This window comes from Oryctolagus cuniculus, chromosome 7 (assembly GCF_051225735.1).
Source record: "Oryctolagus cuniculus isolate XC-2025 breed Fujian yellow rabbit chromosome 7, ASM5122573v1, whole genome shotgun sequence".
NCBI classification, from domain to species: domain Eukaryota; kingdom Metazoa; phylum Chordata; class Mammalia; order Lagomorpha; family Leporidae; genus Oryctolagus; species Oryctolagus cuniculus.
The window spans coordinates 107,609,920-107,628,864 of NC_142873.1; the positions used below are offsets into that span (position 1 = coordinate 107,609,920).

Sequence of the window (18,945 nt, forward strand, 5' to 3'; positions counted from 1 at the left end):
CAAGTCCTTGGGCCCCTGCACCTACGTGGGAGACCCAGAAGAAGCTCCTGGCTCCTGGCTTTGGATTGGCACAGCTCCGGCTGTTGTGGCCATCTGGGGAGTGAACCAGAGGATGGAAGACCTCTCTCTCTGTAACTCTTTCAAATAAATAAAATAAATCTTTTAAAAAAAAAGGTATGGAGAGCTCCAGGAGAGTGTTCATGTAATGAATAAGAAATGGACATTTAAGGAGATTTTACTGAGGTTGCATAGGAATTGAAAGAAAATGCAGTAGGAGCATTAGGAGGGGGGAACACTAGGAGAGGAGACAGGAGAAGAGGAGAGGAGTAGAATTGATGGGTCCCACAGTAATTCAAAGTTTAACCTTTGAAGAACTGTGAATCTAAAGGATTGCACAATTTTACATTCTTAGCAGCACTGTATGAGAGTTCTAATTTCCCCACTTTCTCACCAACATTTTTTTTACTATAGCAGTCTTACTGGGTGTAAAGTAATAGCTTGTATTTTTGACTTGCATTACCCTAATATATAGTGATGTTGAACATTTTTTCATTTGTACTTATTGGCTATCTGTGTACTTTCTTTGGGTAAATGCCTATTCATATATAGTTTGCTCATTTTTAAAAATTGTGTTTACATGTATAAAACAAGTGCATATATGTCTGTATTTATAAATGTATATGTCAGTGTTGTAGCACAGCAGGCTAAGCCACTTCTTGGGATGCCCACATCTCATATCTGAGTGTGGAATTGAGTCCCAGCTATTCTTGCGGTCCAGCTTCCTGCTAATGCACCCTGGGAGGCACCAGAAGATGGCTTAGCTGTTTGGGCCCCAGCCATACACATGGGAGACCTGGATGGAGTTCTAGGCTCCTGAGTGAGGCCTGACCCAGCCTTAGCTATTGCAGGTATTTGGGAATAAATCAGTGGATGAAAGATTGCTCTCTCTCTTTATCTCTCTCTTGCTGTATTTTCAACTAGATGAAATAAATAAATTTTAAAATATATATAAAACATAAGATTTCATTTTAAATATTTAAGTGTACAACTTATCATTAAGTACATGAAAGGATATATCATTAATATGAAATTGATGGAAAGGACACCAGAATTTTGCATGTACAGGCTGAGGATCAAAACAAGTTATTGACCTAATCTGAGTCTGATGTCTGTCAGCAGACAGATAAGGCTAATAAGTCTGCAAAAGAATGAGATAAAATAATAGAATATGAAGACATAGGACAGATAGTAAATCTGCCTCTTCCTTTCTACTAATATTACCTTTAGAATTATACTGCATTATTTTCCTTCAAAAAGTAAATTTTAGCTATTTAGAAGATTTTTATCTCCTTTAGAAGAATTTTTATCATAACAAAATCTTATATTATTCTTCACCATCTAAATGTTCCCATTATATTCCAAATGTGATTTATTCCTAACACACTTATTAAGCCCCAGTAATAAACTAAGTATCTTGTGTTTTAGTTATGCTTAAGAACAACTTGTAGGATTAGATAGTCAAATATTTGCAAAGGTAGAAACAGTCTCACAAGCAAGAAAATGCACACCCACTTACAAGTTCTTCACATTTTCTTAATTTATCAAAACCTGGAAAGCTGATATTTCAGCCTACTTGTATACATGTCAGAAGAGCTGCTAACACATATGCTCATTTAGGACATATAGGCGAGACAGTGGGGGCATACAAAATCTACAACCAGGCACTGAGTCAAGTCACACCCACTCAGTAGTTTCTCTGTGCCAGGCATTTTCTGGGTGAGGGAAACATCACTTGGTCAAAGTTTAATCCATGGGTTTTCAGACCTGGGCTTCATCATCCCCCTGCCCTGGTAAACACACAGAAATCATGTCTGTGGTGGTTCATATGTAAGATTTCAGAGACTGACATGCTAAGGAGTGTCTTGGCTTCTTTTTTAAGAGATAGATGAAGGTCAGTGGACTGCTATCTGCCATGCTGGATCCTATACTGGAGCATGGGTTTGAGTCTTGGCTGCTTTGCTTCCAATTCCAGCTCCTTACTAATGCACCTGGGAAGGCAGCAGAAGATGGCATGAGAACTTGGGCCCGTCATCTACATGGGTGACCAGGATGGAGTTCCAGACTTCTGGCTTTAGCCTGGCCAGCCCCAGCCATTGCAGCCATTTGAGGAGTGAACCAGCGAATGGAAAATCAATCTCTCTCTCTCCCTCTCTCTGTGTTTGTGTGTGTGTCTCTCTTTCTCACTCTCCTTGTCATCTGCCTTTCAAATAAATAAAATCTTTTTTTAAAGAGACAGATGGTCATCCCCTGAATATATACTTATATAGTAAAAACATTTAATTTAGATAATTTACATAAGTCCTTAGCTGATTTGCCAAAAACGTTCTACTTTAGAATCTCCCCAGCCCAAAAAACAAACAAACAAACAAACAAAAACTCTCCTGATGACTCCTAGTCTCTCTACTTCTAGTTTGTGAATGTGCTCTGGTCCTCATTAGCACAAGGCTTTGTATTTGCAGGTGCCTAGGTTGTGACTATTCATCTACCAGACACTGGCTCAAATGTCACTTTTTTTTTTTTTTTTTTTTGGACAGGCAGAGTTAGACAGTGAGAGAGAGAAAGAGAGAAATATCCTCCTTCCATTGGTTCACCATCCAAATGGCTGCCACAGCCAGCGCGCTGCGCTGATCCAAAGCCAGGAGCCAGGTGCTTCTCCTGGTCTCCCGTGCCCATGCAGGGCCCAAGCACTTGGGCCATCCTCCACCGCCTTCCCGGGTCACAGCAGAGAGCTGGACTGGAAGAGGAACAACTGAGACAGAACCCGGCGCCCCAACTGGGACTAGAACCCGGGGTGCCGGCGCCACAGGCAGAGGATTAGCCAAGTGAGCCACAGTGCCGGCCCAAATGTCACTTTCTTAACTTCACCCACTCACCCTCTCTCTATACACTACGCTAGGTCCCCACATCATAAGGAGTTAGAACACTGGGTCCCCTTCTTTTATAACATGTAGATTAAAATTGCAACCTCAATTCCATGATAAATGGGTTTATGCTTATCTTCTCCACCAAACTGTACACAGCAGGAAAGTGCAGTGGTTTTCACATCATTATAGCCCTAGGGAATGGCATAGTGACTGGCATGGGAGAGGTTTTCAAAAATATTCTCAATGAATGAAACAAACTATTTTAGAGAGGCAAAAACAGACACATTCTTCCTATTCTACTTTCAACCCAGCTACACTTCTTTGACCATACTGCCCCATTCACTAAGTAGAAAGGAGAATTTTAAAAACTCTGTTCTCCCAGGACCTACCAACAGCCTAGCCTGACATAAATACTATGTGCTTGTTGAACAAATGAATGAATGACATATACAAGTACATGAACCTGAGATATCACCATGATTACATGAAATGTTACTGCATGGATTCATAATGGAAGAAAAGGAAGAGTAATAAGTATTTGATTAATTGAAAAAAATCAGCCACTGTTTTCACGAAAGGTGATTCCCCAGCTTCCAGTGAGCAGCAGCACAGCTGAGGAGTATACAGACATGCAGCTGGCCAGACTCAAGCAAACGGAGGTGTCTATAAAAAGGATGGTTTTATGCAAATGCACACTTCTGCCTGTTCTGAACGCAGGGCATTGTTTCTCCTAAGAGAAGATTACAATTCAATCTTCTGCATTGTTCACTGTGTCTACAACATCACTTATGTATTCATTCACTGAGAAACTGCATAATAGTGTTTTTCTAACTGCAAATCACAGCCATTTGAATGTTGTGAAATCAACGTAGTGGGTTGCAACCAGAATTTTTTAATGAAATAGGATTGTTTTTCACATTCTATTTATTACATTTCAAGAAAGCAGTAAAACACTTCTGTGCATGTTTTACACATCCATATACAGGCATGTACTCAGTTGCGAAGTTAAACGTCCTTCTCACTGTGGGCCAGAGTCAAAACAAAACAAAACTGATAGCTACTGCTACAGGGAACAGGATCCAAAAGCAGACAAATGGTAAACTGATCCCAGCTCTAAAACGGATCACCTAACCACTAGCAACTTCAGTTTTTTTCTCCACAAAAGGGAGATAATAATTCTTATCTGAAGCATACATGAAAGATTAATACAAGTATTTGCATATTTTAAATATATAAAATAATATTTACTGAAACCTTACTATATCACAAGTACCATCCTTTTTAATCTCTAAAAATATTCAATAAAATAAGCACTATTAATCTCATTTTGCAGAAGAAACTTAGACACTGAGAAATGAAGTAAAACTCTTATTAAATCTTAGACTGTATCAGTGACTTTCGCATAAATAAATGGATGCTCTTATTATGATTTCCAGTAATTGTTTAATGAATCCCTACTTTAATATCTTGCACATAGCAGAAGGAATTTCACAAATATTTGCATAGGATAGAACACAGTCCCAGAACTCAGAGCACCATCCACAATAAATAAAATGCTCTAGAAACTCAAATGGGGCAGAAATTTTTCAGAAAGAAGGGTCTAAGGCAAGACCTTTGGTGATGAGGAAGATTCTGTATTTTGTGGAAAGGATTAGTAAAGGTATAACCGAAGCCAGAGACAGAAATAACTGGATATGTAGGATAACAACATATTGCAGAGGAAGTTTGTTGAGAAGTAGCTTAAGAGGACTGCATGTTATCTGGTAGCAGAAGGAAACCACTGGAGACTCTTAACAAGTGATTAATGATAAAGATAACCCCAAATAATTACAGTTTTTTAAAAGATTTATTTATTTATTTGAGAGGCAAAGTTAGAGACAGAGGGAGAGACAGAGGTCTTCCAATTGCTGGTTGACCCCCCTAATGGCTGTAACGGCCAGAGCTACACTGATCTAAATCCAGGAGCCAGGTTTCTATGCAGGTGTAGGGGGCCCAAAACACTTGGGCTATCTTCTACTGCTTTCCCAGGCCGTAAGCAGAGAGCTAGATCGGAAGAGGAGCAGCTGGGACAGGAACCGGCACCCACATAGGATGCTGGCACCACAGGCAGGGGCTTAACTTACTACGCCACAGCGCCGGCCCCGATCATAGTTTTAAAAATCATGTATTTTAACATGAAAACTAAACTTATTTTTTCAATTACCCAAGTAGAAAGCCAGCCTTGCCTTGTTTCAAGAGAAATCATGAGAATTAATAAAACATTCCTTAAACTCTAGGTTGTCTGAAAAATCCAATTATAAAAATATTTACCAATTATTATTTTTGACTAATTTATCTCACAAAGTAGTTTACCTGCATAAATCTGCTTTATTACAATAACTGTATTTTTTAGATTATAATATTTGAGGATAAGATCATATAGGTTTGAATTAATAGAGGTAACTACCGAGGTTAATAATGCCGATTCCAGGGAATGGGCATTTAGCCTAGCAGTTTAGATGCCCAGGTCCCACTCATGAGTGCCTGGGCTTGATTCCCAGCTTTGGCTTCTGACTCCAGCTTCCTACTAATGCAGATCCTCGGATGCAGTGTCATTGGCTCAAGTAATTGGTTTCCTGCCATCCACATAAGAGAGCTGGTTGTCTTCCTGCCTCCCAGCTCTGACTCAGACCCAGCCCTGGTCTTTGCAGGAATTAGGGGAGTGAACCAGGGAATGAAAGTGCTGTCTCACTCTCTGCCCTATCCCCCATCACCATGACTCTCAAATAAATAAAAAATATTTTTGAAAGGTATATTGATTCCAGCCTTTTGTCTAAAGAAAGCAGCTTATACCAATTATATATATATATATATATACACACACACGCACACACACTCAAATACCCATCAGAGTTGACTCAATATTCTAGTATTTACTTATTATGTAATGAGGCACAAGATATATATATATATATATATATAGTCAACTCTCATATGGCAATCCATCTACTGAATTTTGTTTCCTCCTGATTTCAAATTTCTATATTGTTATTTTTGCAAATATATAATATATAGCCTCATATTTAAAATTACTTGAATAAAATAAGAACTTTTAAAATTTAAAAATGGTTAAAGCTCAAGAATACATGTGGTGTCTACATTGATGTATTACGTGTTCTGGGTTAAGAAAATTTAAAAAGCGACCTTCTGAAAATTAAGTCCTTGTGCCCAGGAACAATTCTTGGGGTTTGGAACATCTTCCCAAAACAGCTTTTTCATTCTACAAAGGATAACCAAGAAATCAGGATTACAGAAAAATACTCATATTGAAAACATTAACAGTTACTGAATAGTAGAATAGAAATTAGGTCAGATTCACTTTTACATGCTATTCCATAAAGATTTCCATGAAACTTCTATGCAGACGAAGATTCATAATCACCATAATCATAAAAATAGCCAGCACTTACTGAAAATTGTGTGCCAGGCATTGTGCTAGACACTTTGCATAGGTGCTTCCCAGAAAATAAAATAAGATAAATGGCCATTAAGGGGGTGTCAGAAAGAATTGCACTTGATATGGCTCCAACCAACTCACTTGACTAAAAGATACATTCAAATTCTAAAGCTACCTCTTCCAGCTTCTTTGCTTGAACACAAAAGTTTCTACAGAGATCTGGCATACGTGAAGTACCCCATCGATCTGGCCTCCTCAGCACACAGTAGCGTGGCAGCCTGGAATCAGCCAGGAAATCCAAGGCCATCTGCCGAAAAACCAGACAGCCTGGAGCCATGCAGCTGATTTCTAAAGAGCTGGGTGCCTGCTGATCATAAACGAACTGACTGCTCCAGGTCACCCCTAAGAGCCCACTTTCAAAGTCCACTTCACCACTCAAAGTTCTCAACCCAAATTGCCGTACTCTGAAAGCCATGCCTGCCACTTTCAAGCACATATTCCCAGAATTTCCCATTATAAGCCTGTTATTTCCTTAATGTATATATGTTTAAAATTAGATTTTTTCTAGAAGTTTTAATGTGTCACAGCAAAATGAAATATTGTTTTCTGAAAACAGGTCTTCCCTTTTTATGCCATCTTAATTGTATATGGAATATATATAAAAATATTTAGAATGCTTTTTAATATTCATGACTTCAACTTCAAGTCAAGCTCTCATATGCTTAGAGGTTTCTACGATTAAGATTCTGAACATCAAATACAATACCTTTGGTGTGATATTAACAATGTCCCAAGCAACAAGACAGAAGAGGAAATAATTATTGGCACGATTACATATAGACCAGCATCATTCTGGAGTTTCTCATCATTATCTGAAAAAGAAACACAATCCACACAGCTCAGAAACTTAATAAAATCTTAATTTATTTATGCATCAAAAATTATAAAAGGCTTTTTCCTGATTTCATCATAAATCTATATTAACTTCAACTACGAAAGTAAAAAAGGAATATAAAAGTTTGCTATGATCACATTAACACAATAGCAATTTTGTTCAGTCTTACCATTCTTCAACAAGACATTCTTTCACAATGGTTGCTTTGCCAATCCTGTTCATTTGATAATTTTTAAGTTTCATGAGTCAAGGCGCTAGGTAAGCTGTGATGACTCTGTCTCAGCATCTGCTTCTGAGGAAGCCGTCCTCCGACACCTGACAGTCTGTTCACTTCAGACACACCACCTCCCTCGAAAGATGCTCGCTCACCAGGGCCCGTGTACATGATGACCCTCAGATATCACCACCACAGGAAGACCACTTAGGGTCACCCTGAGATACCCCAGTTCCACCCCAATCTTTCAATTTACTTTTATTTTCTGTGATTTTAATTCTATCTGACATCATATGGTATTAATTCCTTTGCTGCCCACCACTCCCAGTGGAGCATGGGAGTTTATGCTCTGTGATGGTAGACTTGAGATTATTCTTCAATCCCCAGTGCTCAGAACAGTACTCAATAAGTACTTGCCGAATAATATATAAGTGGGTTTTTAAGATTTGATTCTCAAAGCAGAGGAAACATTTCTCCCTTGAAACTTCACTGCTGTTTTCTTGGATTTGAAGAAAATCTAAAGAGTGATAATGCCATCAAAATGCTGCCACTTCAAACGTGGCAAGATGAATCAGAAATACAAGAGGCCCAGCGTACTCACTTCTCTATCTCTCCGGAATTACTCTTAGAGGAAAACACAGTTTCTCTTGAAATACCCCGGGATGTGTCCACACAGGGTACATCCAGGATTCCATCAGAAAGAGTAAGATGAGGGTAACATTACTTCTAACAAATCAGGAAACACAAATCAGAGTAAAAAGAACAAGTGAAGGATTTACCTTGGGTGAAACTATTAATTATCTTTGGTTTTCCCACTCCTTCCATAAATATTGGATAAAGACTGAACTGATATTTCTCAATGGGGATAAAATTATCTGAGGAGAAAAACATAGCAAAGGCTCATTTATACCAAATTAACATAAATGAGTAGAACTTTTTTTTTTAAAAGGAAGCAAGTATCCTTTATATCCAAACATACAAACTGAATTGATGATCTAGGGAGTTGCAAAAATAACCTAAGTAGTTCAGATTCTCTAGCAATAACAGTAATTTTCAAACACTTTTTGGGGAATCTTCTCCAGGGATAGAAGACTGCAATGTTCCAAGGTCATAAAGCAGTGACAGGTCAGGTTCAGGATGTAAAAGCTGTTTCTTTCCCTCATTTCCTTTCCAGGACAACATGCCCTTTCTCCTCTCCTTTATCCCCAAAGCAGGTAATATTTCCTTTTTTTTAGAAAACATAGTTTACTTAGTTTCTGCATTCAACAAGATTGAGAAATCCTATGAGGAGATGCAGGTGAAGAACAGGCGTCCAAATGGTCATCCCTGTAGCAAAGCTCAAAATTGATCCAGCGATGATTTTTACAAACACTAAAGATACACAAATATTTCTCCGAAAGAGAAGTGTCTCTTTGAAGCCAACATTCTGTAGCCCCAAGGCTTAAACAAAAGCATGAAGAGTAACCTCCCAGACAACAATGGTAATGAACTGAACTCAGCTCTCTATCAATAATTGGTAAATAAATTTATCCTAACCTCTAGGTCTCTGGCATGCAGCAGAGGTGTAAGTCCTTGGAAACGTACCATATAATAGAATCATGGCAATCCTGAGCTTCCTACTTAACTTTAAGTCTAAACTCAAACTTGGAGATGTTGTATGGTGTACTTATATGAGGGTGCTTCATATTCAAAAAAGTTTGTGGAAATACAGAATTAAGAGATGTTTATTTTGGAGCAAAAGTTTTTTGAACCCACGCACAGTTTTCTATAATACTTTGTGAAGACCACTTGCAAGCATGGAAATAAAAAACTTCTTGCACCAAAACAAACATATCTCTTAATTCCATTTACTACAAACTTAGGAAGTACCTTATCCTGTGCACTCTACTTACCTCTTGGTATAACTAGTCTACCTTTGCGAGATTACACTGACATAGCTCAGGTGCTAGATCCTCAGGCCTTCAGCCCAGCACTCCCACTCATTGCTAGTGATATTATAGGTTGACACACAGTTAGGGATACAATTTGGCAGTAGATAACAGAAGCCATTTTAAAAATGGCTTTTTAAAAGGTAACTCTGGAAGCAACATAGATAATATTAAATCAATCAATAAATATATTTTGGAGCGAAATGTTATATTATCATTAAAAATAATGACAGAAGGGCAGATACTTCATTTAGTGGTTAAGATGTCAGTGAAGATGCTTGTGTCCCATATCGGAGTGGCCTGGCTCGACTATCTGGTTCCGACTTTTGACTTCTGCACCCAGGAAGGCAGCAGTGATGGCTCAAGTAACTGGGCCCTGGCCACCCACGTGGGAGACCTGGAATGAGTTCCCAGGTCCCAGCATTGGCCCCAGTCAAGGACAGCTGAAGGCAGCTAGGGAGTGACCCAGCAAATGGACACTTTCTCTCTCTGTGTCTGTTCGCATCTCTCTGTCTCTTTAAATGTTTAAATCTCGGCCTCTCAAATAATAAAATTTAAAAATAAGCACTCAACATTAAAGTACATTAAAAATATTAATAGCAGAAAGTACAGAAAGAAAACACATAACATAATTACAAGTGTAACAAATAGTGTGAAAACAACCAAAGGAAACAATTAAATGCTGTGACTAGGTGATAGGATCATACGTATTAAGATGATGGTATCTTCTACAGTTTTGAAGTCTTAACTCACTGGCTATATTATTTGAATTAATAATGTTCAGTATCACACTAATCCATGAAAGTAAGTAATTAAAGCAGCGTAAACTCACCATGGATAGAATACTTCTTAACAGATGAAGGGATTCTAAGCCACTTGATTTCATTATCTTCATTAAGGTTTTTCCATTCAATGATAAAATACATTAGGTTGTAGTCACTGGGCAATGGTATCCAGGACAGAATCACACAACTGCTGTTTAAAGGATAAGCACTGAGTGACTGCACGGTATTTACTGAGGGGAAAAGAAGGAAATTTATTTTTAAATTCAAAATTAATAATAATCTACTCTTACTCTCAGAACTTACTGTATACTGGGGGAGGGGGAAGGACAAGAAGGCAGACAATTTACACAAATAATGTAACACATGGAGATTATTCTTGTATCATGAGAGTTTATATAAGCAGAGAAACCTAGGCATATACAACATTGAAGAGAAACACGATTCTACTCAAAAATCTAAAAAAAGGAACTTTGTGATATCATCCGGAAAGTGGTCTCAGAAAGTTTAACAGGCCTGTTAAGCACCCTCTCTGATTCACTTTAAATTCCTGAGAGAGTGATGCTTTCACAGCACAAATCCATCCATCGCAATGTTCTCTGCACAGAATCCCAGTTAAAACCCTCCAAACTGATGTCCACATTGGAAGGTAAAATTCCTACCACTGCTCCTAGGCCCCAAGGACCAAGTATCAACCTCCCTCTCCACTTCTCTCCGTTCTCCACAATGAAGCCACCCTGGTCTTCATTTCCTTTGCTACATCATGAAGACTTCTGCTCAGGCTGTTCCTTCATCAAAGCCAGTACTCCACCCCCACCCCCACCCCCACTGCAGGTTCTCACTCAACCCCAAGTCCTCAAGGTGGCTTTTCTGGCCTATAATGCCAACTCAGGATCCTTTTCTCTTTTCTTTTCTAAAATTATATTCCTTTCCCAAGGATACTTATCTCAGTTTGTAAATATTAGATTATTTGATTAATATCTGTCACACCGGCCAGCGCTGCGGCTCACTAGGCTAATCCTCTGCCTGCAGCGCCAGTACACCGGGTTCTAGTCCCGGTTGGGGTGCCGGATTCTGTCCCAGTTGCTCCTCTTCCAGTCCAGCTCTCTACTGTGGCTGGCCACAGTACTGTGGAGGATGGCCCAAGTGCTTGGGCCCTGTACCCACATGGGAGACCAGGAGAAGCACCTGGCTCCTGGCTTCGGTTGCAGTGCTGGCCATAGTGGCCATTTTGGGGGTGAACCAACGGAAGGAAGACCTTTCTCTCTGTCTCTCTCTCTCTCACTGTCTAACTTTGCCTGTCAAAAAAAAAATCTGTCACACCCGCCAGCACTGCGGTTCACTTGGCTAATCCTCTGCCTGTGGCGCTGGCACCCCGGGTTCTAGTCCCGGTTGCTCCTCTTCTAGTCCAACTCTCTGCTGTGGCCCGGGAAGGCAGTGGCAGATGGCCCAAGTACTTGGGCCCTGCACCCGCATGGGAGACCAGGAGAAGCACCTGGCTCCTGCCTTCGGATCAGCGCGGTGCGCTGCCGCAGTGCCCAGGCCCACAGCGGCCATTTGGGGGGTGAACCAATGGAAGGAAGACCTTTCTCTCTGTCTCTCTCTCTCTCACTGTCTAACTCTGCCTGTCAAAAAAAAAAAAAAATCTGTCACACCAATTAGACTGAAGGGACTGAAGGCTGTGACCATTATAGATTTTCTCACGTTGGCATTCCCATCACCCAGCACAACAACGCAACTTAGAGTTCCAAGTATATTTATCAAAAAGTTCTGAAGTGTAAAAACCTTGTGCTGGGTGCTGTGTAACTTACAAATAACTTATACTGTAAGTACAACAGTAATCATAATATAAGGCAGGATATAAAATACCCTAATTGTGGTAGAAAGCACTCTGAGATTCATAAAAAGAGACAGTGCATAATTAGTTGAAGCAATAAGTAAAGCCTTTATGGTGAAGGTTAACAATTGAGAATGCCTTTATTGGTTGGTAGGGATACAGAAATTGTATTTTCCATAAAATTTACACTTTAAATATATAAACAGATTACAGACTCCCACAGAAAGCTGTACTCAATTCTCTGATTCATAAAACATACCAAAATGAGGGAAAAATCATTCTCCAATCACAGTAAATGAAGCCCACAGTAATTTTTAAGTCTCAAATTTAACTAGCATTCATATAACTTATCATATTGGTTTTATACATATATATGATAATACTTCAAAAAGCTCATAGAAAAATAAATACCAGATAAATTAATTTTAGTATAAATTTTTAATAATACACATTTCTGTGAACTTTCTGAAGTATCTTCATATATAATACTATATATATATATGAACTTATTTCTACATATTTATTTATATGCTTATATATATATATAGAGAGAGAGAGAGGGAGAGAGAGAGAGACATTGACCTACAATCTTCAAAGGCTTAAGTATTAGATTTATTAGAACATTTTCATTTATTATAATACCATGTTAATAACATTTTACCAAATGGAATCCCAAGGACTGCATTACATACCAATGAAAAATGCATTTTTCTATTTTTCAGACAGAGACCAGGAAGAGTAAAAGATACACTCTCAGATTCAGATAATTTCAGGCTCCTGGGACAGTGTGAGAGGTTTCCAAAGCCTAAGCAATACAAGGGGAAATGGATTACACCTCAATGGATTTCTACTCTACCTCTTACCTTTGCTCACAGGCCATGAGAAAGTTAAATTAAAATTGGAAGACGAAGCACCAATTGAATTGATGGCCACAACTGTAACCGTATGCACCTGTTCTGCCCAAATAAAAGTGAATCTGGTGTGATTTCCCACATCTTCAGACCATGTTCCATTGTGGGAAGTGTAATGGTTTACCACATATCTGCTCACACTGCACAGTGAGTCACTTTTCATCAGGGGCTGCAGGAAACACAAAAATGTATTAGTTTCAGGGCTGCAGTGCTTCTTATACCCAAACAACTCAGGGAACTCTGAGAGTACATTTGCACAGAAGGCAGGAGTCAGATCAAGGCCAACACAGCCTGTTAAAAACGCTCATGGGCCGGGAAAGTGAGAGGGAAAGAGGCTGCCTCTGACCACCGTCTTTGCAGAGCTGTCTGGGTGGCTATGGAGCACACAAAAGTTACTTTCCCTATCTTGGTTTTTTTTTTCTTAAGAAAAAAAGCCGGCGCTGTGGCTTAGTGGGTTAAGCCGCCACCTGCAGTGCCAGCTTCCCATATGGGCACTGTTCCAGTCCTGGATGCTCCACTTCCTATGCAGCTCTCTGCTATGGCCTGGAAAAGCAGCAGAAGATGGCCCAGTGCTTGGGCCCCTGCACCCACGTGGGATACTGGAAGAGGCTCCTGGCTCCTGGCTTCAGATTGGCGCAGCTCTGGTCATTGCAGTCAATTAGGAAGTGAACCAGCTAATGGAAGACCCCTCTCTCTCTCTCTCTCTCTCTCTCTCTCTCTGCCTTTCCTTCTCTCTGTAACTCTGACTTTCAAATAAATAAATAAATCTTTTAAAAAATGTAATAGATCACTTGAAGATAATGAAGTAAGAATAGAATGTAGGAGCAGACTCATAGAATACCGGATGTCCTAAACAGCACTCTGGCCTCAGAATCAGCCCTTAAGGCATTCGGATCTGGCTGAAGAGCCCATGAGAGTATTTCAGGCATGGAAAGCCAAGACACTCTGGCAAAAAAAAAAAAAAAAAAAAAAAAAAAAAAAAAAAAAAACCTAAATGAAAGATCTCTGTGAGTGAGATCCCAGTGGAAAGAACAGGTCATCAAAGAAGGAGGTACCTTTCTCTGAAGGGAGGAGAGAACTTCCACTTTGACTACGACCTTGTCCAAATATGATCAGAGTCGGCGAACTCAAAAGGCTTCCATAGCCTTGGCAACTCATGACAAGAGCCTTGGGTGATCACTGACGCCATAAATAAGAGTGTCAATTTGTTAAGTCAACAACAGGAGTCACTGTGCACTTACTCCTCATGTAGGATCTCTGTCCTTAATGTGTTCTTCAATGTGAATCAATGCTATAACTAGTACTCAAACAGTATTTTTCACTTTGTGTTTCTGTTTGGGTGCAAACTGTTGAAATCTTTACTTAATATATACTAAACTGATCTTCTGTATATAAAGAGAATTGAAAATGAATCTTGATGTGAATGGAAGGGGAGAGAGAGTGGGGGGTGGGAGGGAAGTTACGGAGAGGGGGGAGCCATTGTAATCCATAAGCTGTACTTTGGAAATTATATTCATTAAATAAAAGTTAAAAAAAAATAAAGGAGACAACCTCTAATTAAAGCCAGGCAAAAAAAAATCAGCAAAAAAAAAAAAAATCTATTATGGTGCTACATGTTGGAAGACTGAAGACGAATACTATGAAGAGATTTTTCTAATGTCATAAATCTAGCCAATGACAGGGAAAGGACTCAAATTCAGGACTGTGGACTCCGATTTATCATTCATTGCCCTAAAACTAGCATAAATCTTGTTTGTTTAAATTTATCTCATGTGTTCTGTACTATGTACTTTGCAGGTATTATCTTAGTTAATCTTGAATGCAAAGTACTGGATGTTGATAATGGAGGAGGCAATGCATTATGTAGCGCCTGGGGTGTATGTGAAAACTCTGTACCTCACTCTCAATTGTGCTGTGAAATGAAAACTGCTTTTAAAAAATCTTTGAAAAAAAAGAATACAATGTGGGGGTGCGCTGTCGAGTAGTAGGTAAAGCCACTGTCCCCAGTGCTGGTATCCCATATAGATGCTGGTTCAAGTCTGGCTCCTCCACTTCCAATCTAGCTGGCCTGAGAAAGCAGCAGAGGATGGCTCAATTCCTTGGGCCTCTCCACCCACATGGGAGACCTGGAAGAAGCTCCTGGCTCTTGGTTTCAGCTTGGCCCAGCTCCAGCAGTTGTGGCTACTTGGGGAGTGAACTAGCAGAGAGAAGACCTCTCTCTCTCTCTTAACTTTGCCCACCAAATAAATAAATAATATTTTTTTAAAAAATAATACAATTAGGACATTTTTCTGCTAACATGTTTTACTTAGAAAAAAAAAGCACTGATGGGTAGAATTTTCTCATCTAAAAAGCAAACAAGGAAGAGCCTTCAAATTCTGTTAACAAGGAGGAGCTGAGATGGTGCATATCATCATGTGTATTAATCTAGCAAGATCTGTCACTCATTTCCCTTCCTCTGACATGCTTAGATTATTTATAATGGTAGGAGTTTGCAAAGGTTAACAAGCACCCCAGTGAATACAGCAACCCAGAATTTCTGTCTTACAGTTAAACAACTCATTCCAGTCCCTGAAGATTCCAGTATAAAACATGTATCTAGTCCAATTCTGTTTTCCATTTTACAGAATTCTACAATATAGCTTCCTCCTCCATTCACCTTCACTTGTTGCTGGTAGCATTACTAGCAATTCATAGAAAGGCAGAGAAAGCTGGACTCAATACCTCACACTACAACACTGCTTTTGTTTGTTTGCCATCGAGATATCTCCAAGTAAGAAGGGCAGAGAAAAATAAACATACGCACATGTATCCCATCACAATGTGCAATCATCTGAGTAGGCTGGGACAAAGATTTTAGCAGTCACAGCAAGAAACGTCTCCATTCAAATTTTGTATTTTATTTAAAGATCCATGTCAATTTTAATAGACAAATACTTATTTTGTAACCATCAGGTAAAAATAATGATAAACATCGTTATCTTCTGGTTCTATAAGATGTTCCAGGCTCATTTGATATAGTTCCTGCCCCAACACTAAAATTAACCATTTCTCCCCAAAGCTGTTTCCTCTTAACAATGACATTAGAGGGGCGCTGTGGCACAGTGGGTTAATGCCCAGGCCTGAAGCGCCAGCATCCCATATGGGTGCCGGTTCGAGTCCCGGCTGCTCCTCTTCCAATCCAGCTCTCTGCTATGGCCTGAGAAAGCAGTAGAAAATGGCCAAAGTCATTGGGCCCCTGCACCCGCGTGGGAGACCCAGAAGAAGCTCCTGGCTCCTGGCTTCGGATCGGTGCAGTTCCGGCAGTTGCAGCCAATTGGGGAGTGAACCAGTGGGTGGAATACCTCTCTCTCTCTGCCTGTCCTCTCTCTGTGTAATCTGACTTTCAAATAAATAAATAAATCTTTAAAAAAATAATGATATTAGAAATAAAACTATGAGTGCATGCTGCTTATTACTTAGCCGTGTCATTACTTTTAGGCCCTCTTAGTTTATAATCAAAGAAATGTGTGTATATACTAATCCTTGTATATATACATATCTCTAAGTATTCCTATAAGAAATTGTCTGGGGGCCGGTGTTGAGGCATAGTGAGTAAAGCCCACAGCCTGTGACACCAGCATCCCATATGGGTGCTGGTTCATGTCCTGGCTGTTCCACTTACAATGGAGCTCCTTGCTAATGCACCTAAGAAAAGCAACAGAAGATGGCCCCAGTATTTGGGTCCTTGCCATCCATGTGGGAAACACAGATGAAGCACCTGGCTCCTGGTTTCAGCCTGGCCTATCACTGGCTGTGGCAGTCATCTGGGGAGTAGACTAGTGGATCTCGATCCCTCTCCCCCACACCCAGCCTGTGATTCTTTCAAAATAAACAAACAGAGAGAGAGAGAGAGAGAGAGAGAGAGAGAGGAGAGAGGGAGGGAAGGAAGAGAGAGGGAGGAAAGAGGGAGGGAGGAAGGGAAGGAGGGAGGAAGACATTGACTGTACTAAGCTAAATATGTGTTCATGTCGATGTCTCCAACTCTAATCTGTCACCACATGACCATCCTGGCACTATTCCCTTGCTTGCTTGTAACCTCTCACTCCTACAGTGAAGAACTTCTATCACACCATTCACTATCCATTTTACTTAACTGCTCCATTCCAAGATACATGTATAGTGGTATAAAAATTGTTAACCCATTATTCCATGAAATATATATATCAACTGGAATACAGCACTTGTGTAGCTTCTTTTGTCCCTAATTTTTAAGATTCTAGGCATTTCCAAAGTTTCTCCTGCCACCTTCAGTGAAGTTGTTTCACACACTCGCAATGAAGTTAGATGCCCTTGTCCCAGCCTGCATTCCATCCCAGGAGCCTCCAGCCTCGTCAATGGCTTTTTTAACTACACGCATTAAGGTTTACTCTTTGTACTATAAAGTTCTACAGTATTAATAAATGCATGGTTCTACATACCTAAAATTTCAATATTATACATGAGAGTTTCATTTTTGAAGGATATCTTGGTTGCTTCCCGTTTTCAGTGATTGTGAACAAAGCTACTTGAACACTCACATGCAAGCTTTTACATAGATGTAAGTTTTCAAATCACCTGAAAAAATACCTGAGAGTGCAATGCCGCAATAACGTATCATAATGTTGCATTAACTTTAAGAGACTACCAAACTGCCTTCCAAAGTGGCTGTACCATTTGCTTTTCTACCCGTAGTAAGTAAAAGTTCTATACCCTGCATTCTCACTAGCAATTTGCATTGTCAACTGTTTGGATATTAGCCATTCTAATAGGTATGGAGTCATATCCATTGCTAATTGGAAATTCGTTTATAACAAATGATGTTGAAAATCTTTTAATATATTTCCCATCTGTATATCTACTTTGGTTAGGTGTCTGTTCAGATAGTTGGCCCATCTGTAACTTTTCTATTTGCTTGCCTATTGTTCAATTTTAAGTTCTCTGTGTAATCTAGTAATCAGGTACATGCTTTGGAAATATGCTCACATAGTTTATGCCTTATCTTTTCACTCTTTTTTTTAAAGATTTTTATTTATTTGAGAGGTAGAGTTACAGACAGTGAGAGGAAGAGACAGAGAGAGAGGTCTTCCTTCCATTGGTTCACTCCCCAGATGGCCACAATGGCCAAAGCTGCACCAATCTGAAGCCAGGAGCCAGGAGCTTCTTCCTGGTTTCCCACGCGGGTGCAGGGGCCCAAGGACTTGGGCCATCCTCTACTGCTTTCTCAGGCCATAGCAGAGAGCTGGATTGGAAGAAGAGCAGCTGGGACTCGAACCGGCGCCCATATGGGATGTGGACGCGCAGGCGGATGATTAACCTATTGTGCCACAGTACCGGTCCCTCTTTTCACTCTCTTGATAGCTTTTCACAGAACAAAACTTTTTAATTTTAATAAAGCAATTTGTCGGGGCTGGCACTGTGGTGCAGTGGGTTAATGCCCTGGCCTGAAGCGCCGGCATCCCATATGGGAACCAGTGCCCACGTTGGATGCCAGTGCTGCTGGAGGTTGCTTTACTGGCCTCCATAAACTCTTATAAACCTCAATTTTTACTTAGGAATTAATCATAGATCAGAAAACCATTTTCAAATGTGCTCATTCAATCTTGGGAATTAAACTAAAATTCTGCATTTAAATTTCACGTGTAAGGTATCAAAAACAGTATTTTACTTCATGTGCCTTATTTCCAAATCAATCTCAAATTTGGTATCTGCTGACCCAATAATCTATTCCCTGGTGATAGAAATCAATTCATTTGGGAGAGAGAATTACTAGGCAGAATTCCCAGAGTTTATGGTAACAGTCATTGTTATACATCATCAAACACACAGAATAATCTCTTATGTTTTAGATATCTTTGAAGTATGTAAGTAAGGTCATGTTTATATTGCTCAGGATTAAACATGAATAATATTTTGAACTCAAAGTAATACAAGATATCATCTAGGCCAAGCTTACATTTATACAGCTGACAAAATTGAGGCTCAACAATTCTAAATAAC

The 18,945-nt window shown here is 39.7% G+C and overlaps 1 protein-coding gene across 8 annotated transcripts in view; it reads right to left on the bottom strand.

Annotated features, from left to right (window-relative positions):
• Positions 1-18,945, bottom strand: part of LOC100351924 (leptin receptor) — a 134,644-nt gene that overhangs the window by 6,327 nt on the left and 109,372 nt on the right. For all 8 annotated transcript variants that reach the window (XM_089300487.1, XM_089300485.1, XM_089300488.1 and 5 more), the window contains 5 exons: positions 12,880-13,096; positions 10,230-10,412; positions 8,249-8,344; positions 7,127-7,232; positions 6,108-6,183 (listed from right to left, as the gene is read on the bottom strand). In XM_089300487.1, coding sequence (XP_089156613.1) covers positions 6,108-6,183; positions 7,127-7,232; positions 8,249-8,344; positions 10,230-10,412; positions 12,880-13,096 — 678 coding nt within the window. The remainder of the gene's footprint in view (positions 1-6,107; positions 6,184-7,126; positions 7,233-8,248; positions 8,345-10,229; positions 10,413-12,879; positions 13,097-18,945) is intronic.